This window comes from Equus quagga, chromosome 10 (assembly GCF_021613505.1).
Source record: "Equus quagga isolate Etosha38 chromosome 10, UCLA_HA_Equagga_1.0, whole genome shotgun sequence".
Classification (NCBI taxonomy): domain Eukaryota; kingdom Metazoa; phylum Chordata; class Mammalia; order Perissodactyla; family Equidae; genus Equus; species Equus quagga.
This window is the reverse complement of record NC_060276.1, coordinates 91,752,255-91,762,071: the sequence shown is the minus strand read 5'-3', so window position 1 is coordinate 91,762,071 and position 9,817 is coordinate 91,752,255. Positions and strand designations below refer to the sequence as shown.

Genomic DNA, 9,817 nt, shown 5'->3' with positions numbered 1-9,817 from the left:
AAGGCGATGCAAATGAGCAACTAGAGTTCAGCATCATTGTGCAGGGTCTTCCTGGATAACAGAACCCTTGCCAATCTGCTCCTCCTCTTTTTTCACCTGCACCCATATTCCTGTCCACTCCCCTCTATACTCACGTACCCTTTTGTTATGGCTGATCATTTCCTTAGGTGGGTTCTCCCCTTCCTCATATCTTTGTCCTGTTTATACAATGACCTCACTGACCTGGGACAATGTACAACTCATTGGAGGTTATAATTACTCCTGTAACAACTGACTTTGGCAGGCTTTCTCAAGCCTTATTGACTATTTTTTCCTCTTTCACAAAAGGTATCCTTCACATCAGCCACAATTGAGTTAGCCTGTGATTGTGTTGCTGGTTTTGACTGCAGCCTCTCAGGAATTAAGCTAAATCTCTGACACAATCTATACTATGTGTTCCTCTACAAACCAGCCACAGGAAATCTGGGTGGAGTGTACATTACTTTTTTATTGGGATATAATTCACATGACATAAAAGTCGCCCTTTTAAAGCATGCAATTCAGTGGGTTTTAGTACAGTCACAAAATTGTGCAACCATCACCACTATCTAATTCCAGAACATTTTTGTCAAATCAAAAAGAAACCCCCTGCTCATTAACAGTCACTTCTCATTCCTGCTGCCCCGCTGCAACCACTAATCTGTTTCTGTTTCTACGGATCGGTCTATTCTAGACATTGCCTATAAATGGATCATTCAATATGTGGTCTTTTGTGTCTAGCTTCTTTCACTTAGCTTATTTTCAAGGGGCATCCATGTTGTAGCATGTATCAATACTGCATTCCTTTTTGTGGCCAAATAATTTCCCATTGTATGGATGCGTTATGTTTATCCATTCATCCTTGATGAACTTTGGGGTTGTTTCTGCTTTTTGGCTATGATAATGGTGCTGCTATGAACATTCATGTACAAGCCTTTGTGTGAACATGTGTTTTCATTTCTCTTGGGTATATATCTAGGGGTGGAATTGCTGGGTCATATGGTAACTCTATGTTTAGTTTTTTGAGGAACTTCCGAGTTGTTTTTTAACATTATTTTTTGACCTTGATACAGCTCTCTTTCCCGGGTGTGGAGTAGTCTGTGCTTGCTAGGGTGGGAAAAATGATTCTCAGGCACTTTAAACATTTTTTGTTGTCTGTTAAACATTTTATGTGCAGGAAGAGTGGTACCTTTATACAGAAACTTCTTGTCAATCGGCTTCATCATTGCCAAATGTGAGGAAATCTAAAAAATGGAGCTCCTGTGGTGACGAGCATTTGGGGTGTCTGTCTGAGCTCCTGAGTTCCTGACCATCCCTCCAGCTGTATCTCCGGCCACCTGTCACAGTCTGTTCCTGGCACAGACAAGGCCTCCCTGTTCCAAGAACAGGACTACTGGGCCACTTCCATCTGAGAAGGGCTGGTGGGGCGTCCAAACGCAGAAACGTGATTGCTTTTCGGGGATATCAATAAACCTCGTGTAGCCAGATGCAGACAGAACCGCAAATGTAAAGCCCTACTATGTACAAAGCAGAAACCTGCGTGCCCTAGCGGCCTGGAAGACGTTGCCCTGACCTCCGACCCAGCCCCCAGGCCGGCCCCTTCCCTCCCGGGGGCCCCGCCGGCTCCTCGGCTGGGAGTCTGAGGCTGCGCGGGCTTGCCCAGGCGAGCGGCCTTCTCAGCATGCGCAGTCACTGCCAGGCACTGCTCCTTCCGCGGGCGCCCTGCAGGGTGCGCGCTCACGCACGCGCACGGGGCCTCTCGCCTCACACGCGCCCCCGCCCCGCCCCGCCCCCGCCCCCGCCCCCTCCCGTGCGCTCGCCCGCCGCCCGCCGCCGCCGCCGCTGCCGCCGCAGCTCTGTAGTATGGCATCGAGGAGAATGGAGACCAAACCTGTGATAACCTGTCTCAAAACCCTCCTCATCATCTACTCCTTCGTCTTCTGGGTGAGTGGCCACGCCGGGCCAGTGGCCAGGCCGCCGTCCGTCAGTCCGGGTAGTGATGCTTGGAGAAAGAAGGGGGAGGAAAAAACCCAAAGCCAAAATCAAACCTTGGCCCCCTCCTTAAGGAGACAGGCGCAGGGGACTGGGCCGGGGCTGCAGGATGGCGGGGCGCAGGCTTGGGGCTGCTCAGAGCCTGGACCGCGCCCGGCGCAGGCTGCAAGGGGCTGCGCGGCGGCGGTGACTGCAGGTTGTCGACCTTTCCCAAAATTTTTTAATTCTTTGATTGATTTTTTAGGCTCGTGGAATAGGGTCAGTCTCTGGGGAAAGTTGCGGGTTTGTCTGTTTTCCTCTCTGGACGCCCCTCACCGCCCTCCCTTACCAGCCTGTTCGCCGAGCCTCTTGGAGCTAACCTGTGGCCGGCTGGCGGCGGGCGTGGGAGCGGGGGTTTGATCCCAGATTCCCGGCGATTCCCGGCCCCGCGGGGCTGCGAGTGGAAGGCGCCAGGAGCCCTGTGCCTGCCTGGCTGGGCAAGGGCGACCAGAGCCCACCCAGTGCACCGGTGGGGGGCAGGCGCCGCCGTCGCGCTGAAATGCACGGAGGGCAGAGGGTTTTACATAAACCAGGGGCATCTTTGAGCTTTCTCGGCGACCCGAGAGAGGGGTCTTATGATCCTTTTCCCACTCCCTTCCACTCTTCATCTGGTCTTTGTGTCATTGCGTGAACCCAGTCCGCAGAGTCCTGGGGGAGGACCCCCGCCGTTTGGTGACAGCAGAAGCGCCCCAACTCTACTCTCCATCTAAGCGGTGATGCTACCAGTCCTTGAAGCTCAATGCAGAAGGGTGACGTCAGTCCCTCAGCCGAGGCCTCGGGGGGCTGCGTGGTGCACCTCGCGGAGGGATGCGCCCTTCTGTGCGCGGGAGGAGGGGGAGGGGGCTCAGGGCTTGTGCCTTACCTCATCCTGTTTGGCAATTCGTGGGATCAGTGCAGGGCTGACACTGCAGTGATTCACTTGGAAGAGTGGGTGGCACGGAAAGACCATTCCCCGTTATTTCTCTTTCCGTGTAGTTCCCCCCGCCCCCGGCAAGTTCCCCATTCCCACACTAAGCCACAGCCACCCTACAGGAGAATGAATGTCTATCGCCCCCCGCCTCCATAATCTGGGTCAGTTCACCTTCCAAGGCAGTCATTTTGAAACCTGAGGCTCTGTAGAAAAAGCCAGTCCCGCCTTTAGTTGTTTTTCTCCTTGCCAGCCCCTTCCCCAAATTAGCCCTAATTTTGGTTTGGACCTGGGCACAGTGCTGTGTGAGGTACCCAGACTTGATGGCGAACCAGGCTGCTTGTAATGACCAAGGCAGGAGCTGAGATTGATTAAGGATAAAAAAATATCCCTAATGCCTCCCCAACCCCACCCCCGCGGGCATTTCCTTCTCGCTGGCGTTAGTGCTTCTTCAGGTCAGGGAAACTGTGGACTCTGGGGACCTGGCAAACCAAGAGCTCTGCAGTGAGATAGGCTAGATTAACTGGCATATCACACAAGGCGAACACAGAAACGGACTTTATTTGGATGGAAAACGACACAGGTTGAAAAATTTCAGTAGTGGGATTGTGAGCTATGCGCGGATCACATCTTCTGTTCTGCCTGGGGAACGCAATAATGCGTGCTGGTTGCTGAAACTTCCCAGTAGCCATTCCTGGGGACTGGTTTGGCTTTTCATTTGTTTCCTTAAATCTGTTTGTGTTTGACCTTTTAGTGTTTACTTAACTTCTATTTGTTACTGGAGCAAATCATATGGGTGATTATTTTTAGCTTCCTGAATAATAAGGTATACAGTAAGTATGTATGGAGGAGCGGAGTTCTTTCAGCCTCACTGCAGGCTGGAAAGGAAGGGAGTCTTCTAGACTGAGCTTCTTCCTATGAGCTATTATCTTCTTGCTTACCCCCCCCCCCCCGCACGAATCTAATTACTTAATGCCCCCTAATACATCTTAAACAAACACTGCATTTTCTGTCCTCTGAAGTTCCTTGGTGCCTGCATTTTAATTTTCTCCTACTTTCAAGATTTTTATAGTTTTAAATAAAATGTTTACCTGGAGCATTTTCAGTAGGTGAAATAGCATTCAGTAATCATTTCCTACTTTGCAACCAAAAGATCTCTTCAGATGTGAGGGTATTTTAAATAAGACGTTTTTGTTAATAAACCGTGGTCCAAATACTGTGTTGTCCATTGTTCTTTAAATGCTGTTTTTTAATCAACTTTATTGAGATATAATTCACTCTTTTTAAAGTGTACATTTCAGTGGGTTTTTTTGTACAGTATTTTCACAGCTATGTGCAACCATCACCCCCGTCAATTTTAGAACAATTTCATTACCTGAAAAAAGAAACCCCATAGGCTTTAACTATCGTCCTCCATTTCCCCCCAATTCTCCCTCCCCAAGCAATCACTAATTTCTGTCTCTATAGATTTCTCTATTCTGGACATTTCATATAAATGAAATCATACAGTATGTGGTCTTTTGTGAATAGCTTCTTTCGCTTAGCATAATGTTTTCAAAGATTCATCCATGTTTATTCTTTTTTATGGTCAAATAATACTCCATTGTATGACTGTATCACATTTTGTTCATCCATTTGTCTGTTGACGGACATTTGAGTTGTTTCTACCTTTTGGATATTATGAATAACAGTGCTATAAACATTCATGTACAAGTTTTTGTGTGAACATATCTTTTCATTTCTCTTTGCTGGGAATTACTGGGTCATATGGTAACTCTGTTTTTAATTGTTTGAAGAACTGCCAGACTCTTTGTCCAAGGTGACTGGACCATTTTATATGCCCTCCAGCAGCCTATGAGGGTTCTGATTTCTCCACATCCTTGTTGACATTTATTATCATCTGACTTTTTGATTCTAGCCATCCTAGTAGGTATCTCATTATGGTTTTGATTTTAATTTTCCTGATGAGTAGTGATGTTGAGCATCTTTTTGTGTGCTTATTGGTCATTTGTATATCTTCTTTGAAGAAATGTCTGTTCATATCCTTTACTCATTTTTTATTCGGGTTATTCATTGTTTTATTATTGAGTTGTAAGTGTCCTTTATATATTCTGACTCAGGTCTCTTACTAGATATATCATTTGCGAATATTTTCTCCTATTCTGTGGATTGTCTTTTCACTTTCTTGATGGTGTTCTTTGAAGTATAAACGTTTTTATTTTAATAAAATCCAATTTACCTATTTTTCTTTTGTTGCTTGTGCTTTTGGTGTCATATCTAGGAATCCTTTGCCAAATTCAAGATCATGAAGAAAATGCTATTTATAGGAGTGATTTATCAATTCAGTAAATTCGGTTGATAAATTTATCTTTCTCTAGCACCTAGGACTATGTCTGCCGCAGACTCAAATATTTGTCAGAACTTCTGGGGTTATGTTAAGTAATTAACAAAAAAGATAACCTTGATATCATTTTAAGTGGAAGATAGAGGAACGATTAGGCAGAATTGTTTTCTTTGTGTGCTTTGTGAATTGTTTTAATAGAACTACTTCTCTTCTCTTACCCCAGTTTACATTTAGAAATAGAAGACATTTGAGCTTAAAATGGTGGTAGACCACTAGCATCAACTGGTTGAGGTACCTAAGCATACACTAAAGCAGAAGCCTACAATTATGAAAGGGAGATTTGTGTTTTATCTGGCCTCTTCTTCTGTCTACAATCGCTTTCCCTCTCTGAGGTGTTCCTCTAAAGCAGTGGTTCTCAACAGGGCACAATTTTGCTCCCCTCCTCCAACATTTGGCAATGTCTGGAGTCATTTTAGGTCACAGCTGGGGTTGGGGTGCTATTGGCATCTAGAGGGTAGAGACATGGTGCTGCTAAACATCCTATAAGGCACGGGACAGCTCCTCACAACAAAGAATTATCTGGCTCACAGTGTTAACGGTGCCAGCAACTTCTGCCCTGTTGGACTTTACATAATAGTAAGTCCTTTGAAGAAAAATAGAGTCTTATGCAAAACTCACTATATTTTCTGGTGTTTGGAACCACGATACCAGAGCATGTGCGACATAATTGCAAGGAAGAAGACCATCCTCTATGGTGTACCATCATTCTTCATTTAAAGACAAAAGGTAGGTAGTTTTTTATATAATAGTGTTTAAATGGATAGGATGATTTGTCTTCCAGTTAAATAACATCACCTGAATGCTAGGAGAATGGATTCTTTATTTTCCTTGATTTATATGTTTCATTTTCAGGTTTATCGAAGAGGAGGAAGAAACACACCTAGGAGTAAGTTATCCTGTGCTTTAAAGACTAGCAAACAGTGCCTGGCACATAGTAGGTTTACTCAGGAAGTATTTACTTCATGATTGAATGAATAAATGAAATTTGATTAACTACTCTTGGACTCATTTATTTATTTCAACTCATCTCAATTGGGAGGCTTTTTAAAACAGCATTATTTCCAGTCTGTCTGTGGTAACGTAAATGTGTTCCTGACACTGATATATGGAAATGTGGGATAGAGGACTTCATTAAGACTTGCTTATCCTAATGATAGTTCAATTATTATATTTTTATGATCAGCTAGTTTGCCAGACATTTTAGTTATCAAAAATTTTAATTGGAATTTAATTTAAGCTTGAATTAAAAAAGATATCTATCTTGTCCTAATGTAAAATGTAATATCCCTCCTTCAGAATAAACATAAATTTTTCAACAACCAGCAAGAAAACTTCATAAATACGCTGCTTACAGGGTAAACTCTGTTTTGATTTATAAGCTTTTTAATGTATTTTAAACACTCATCTGGATTCAAAGCCAAGATTTAAATCCACCACGTCTGAATTCACTAAATGATACTGTGAGGACAAGTATTCCTTGCTTCATTCCAGTGTATATTGGATTTGATGTCTTTGATTATCCAAGGAGGTAATTAGCTTATCAATAGTGCTATCAAATTCTCTTATGGTGAAATATGGCTAATTTTTTTCATTTGGGAAGCATCACTAATTTTTGGGGGGTAAGATTTTAAAAAAATAATAGTCAATGTCTTTTTCTTTTGTCACCCAGAAAGTTTAGGTACTTGGGTTAAATAGAGGGGAAAAAGTCTTAAAGAGCAGTCTTTAACATTTTACATAATGTTTGAATTTGGGCACATACTAAAGTTTATACTTATTATTTTGTGTGTCAGTGCAATTCAACAGTCATTGAATGTCTTTCATACACCAGGTATTTCAGTAGAATGTTTACCAACTTTTACTAGCTGCTGCTTTTAGCATTTTACCTTCATTTTTAAGTAATGTACTTACTCCACTGCTTCTTGACTTTTTCAGTGTTAGGTGTTATATATTGTCTTCTCACTACGGAAGATGAAGATTTAGCTCTCCTACCCCTTTCTCCCATACTCACATCTTTCCGATATGGGGTAGACCCCAATATATCATTTATCATTTTATCATTATCAGATGTCATTTTGGTTAGAGCAGTAGTCAGTGATTACATTAATGCAACTGGGTAAGTCTCTTCACAACTGAGCCATGTAGTGTGTATATTATGAATGCACAGCTTTTTGTTTTCCCTTAGTTAAAAATTGCCTTGTTTGGGGTCCAGCCTGGTGGCATAGTGGTTAAGTTCTCACATTCCACTTTGGTGGCCTGGGGTTTGCAGGTTTGGATCCCAGGCGCAGACCTACACCACTCATCAAGCCATGCTGTGGTGGCATCCCATATACAAAATAGAGGAAAATTGGTACAGATGTTAGCTCAGGGACAACAATCTTCCTCAAGCAAAAAGAGGAAGATTGACAACAGGTGTTAGCTCAGGGCCAGTCTTCCTCACCAGAAAAAGAAAATTTGCCTTATTTTATATCCTTTGTTTGTTTTCCATGCTCACCAGTAATTTATCCCTATACTCTCCCCAAGAACTATGTATTTCACTCAGTATGTTCAAACATAGTGTCAGTTCTTATTGGAGACATTTCTCCTAGAGCATTCTGACCTTCAATCTGGACTAGTTTTCTCTGGACCTTTGAAAAGCTGACATCGTTATAATCTCCCTTTACCAGCATGCTGGGGAATCTTGTCTCCTTTTATGTTGGATCCTCAGTTTTCCTAGATGTCCTGTCTTTCTCTTTCTTGATTTGTGCCTTCATTTTGGTGGAACAAATCTTCTAGTAACTTTCTGGAAAAGAGTGCATAGGAGGTTGATTTTTTGAGGCCTTGCAGGTGTAAAAATCTTAATTTGCTCTTGCCCCTATAGTTTGGCTGAGTATAGAATTCTAGTTTGTAAATCATTTACCCTCAGAATGTTGCTGCCTCCCCCTCAACCCCCAGTTTTCTGGCTCTTCTTGTTACCATTGAGAAATCAAATGGTATTCTGATTCTTTTTAAATTCTGCTTTTCTTCTCTGAAGGCTTTTGGAAACCCTTTCCTGTTCCTGCTGCTCCAAAATTTCACAATAGTATGCCTTATTGTATGTTTATTTTCATCCCTTCCCTGTGCACCCTTTCAATCTGGAAACTCAGGTCCTTCAGTTGGGGGAAATTTTCTTGAACTATTTTTTTAATTTCTTTCCCTTCATTTCTCTGTTCTCTCTCTTTCGACATTGGCCCTCTTAGATAGAGTCTTGAATTTCCTCCCCTTCTATTTTCTCCCTCTTAGTCCTTTTGTTCTACTTTCTGGGAGATCTCTTCCACTTTATCTTGCCTGCTATTGCTTTTTTTCACTTGTTTTATATCTTGATTTCTAGGAGCTCTTTTTTGAGGTCCGAATTTTCCTTTTTCTAGCTTCTTGCTCTTGTTTCATAAGTGTAATAACTTTTTAAAATCCCTCTGACAATATCAATGATTTTTTTTTTAAGTTTGCTTCTTTCTGCATAGTTCCCTCCAAAAGTCTCTGTTTTCTGGAATATTACAGACTTACCTTCAAGTTCTGGTAAGCATTTGCTCTCTGTTCTGTTTGTTGTTAGAGTAGAGCACTAGGAAGCTGATTGGAAGCTCCTAGCATGAAGTGGGAGTTTGTGGCTTCTAAGTTAGGTGATTTGTCTGGGCAGTTGAGTTTTGGAACCAAGGTCAGTATCTTTGGGTCTTTTCCAATGGTCTGATCAGATTTCCTACAGAAGAATCTTCCAGTCTTCTCTCTGGATGAAGAAGGTTAGAGATATGGGTATCTCCACATGCAGTCTCTAAACCTTTGTTTAAGCTCCTATTTCAAGTATAGAATCTATGCCCACTCTGCTTTTATTCCCCAGTTCAGAGACCCTCTGTTTCACCCTCCCTAGAAAGGAAATCGCTGAACCTGTGCTGAAATGGGGGAGAGGCCAGAGATGGAAGTTGGAGGGTATCTAATTACTTTTCAAAAAGGTTTTTACTAAATCCTCCTTATTTTAGCCCCCTTTCATCCCTAGTTCCAGGTGTGCGTGGAGCTGCCTTTTGGGGGTGCTAGTTAGTGTGCACATATTTTATTTTTGGCTTTTCTCACAGCTGCCATAAGATTTGGCTTTTTCACAGCTTTCAAAATGTCATTGCAGTTGTCTCCTCTTTCATTCTCTTTGTTGTCGTGGGTTAAAAAAATCTTTTAGTGTCATTTCAGTGGAGTTTTGGGACATAGCCAAGGTAAACGGATGTGTTCAATCCATCATCTTTAACTGGCAGGCCTTTATATCTGTATCTCCACATTGCATGGTACTAATTAAATACACAGTTGATTGTGAATGATTGAATGGAGCTTGTAAAATGGCAGTAGTTGAGCTATTCTAGTAGATATTGGTATCTACTTTTAAATTGTCTAAAAGCTTTTGGATGTCAAGGGGAGCGTTCTGGGTTGGAACGGGCTTACTAAGGCACGTCCTCCTTAAGGTC

The 9,817-nt window shown here is 42.8% G+C and overlaps 1 protein-coding gene across 2 annotated transcripts in view; it reads left to right on the top strand.

Annotated features, from left to right (window-relative positions):
• The first annotated feature begins 1,834 nt into the window (after positions 1–1,834).
• The window catches only part of TSPAN7 (tetraspanin 7), a 128,371-nt gene continuing 120,388 nt past the window's right edge, over positions 1,835–9,817 (top strand). For both annotated transcript variants that reach the window (XM_046674109.1, XM_046674108.1), the window contains exon 1: positions 1,835–1,962. In XM_046674109.1, coding sequence (XP_046530065.1) covers positions 1,882–1,962 — 81 coding nt within the window. In that variant the 5' untranslated portion in view covers positions 1,835–1,881. The remainder of the gene's footprint in view (positions 1,963–9,817) is intronic.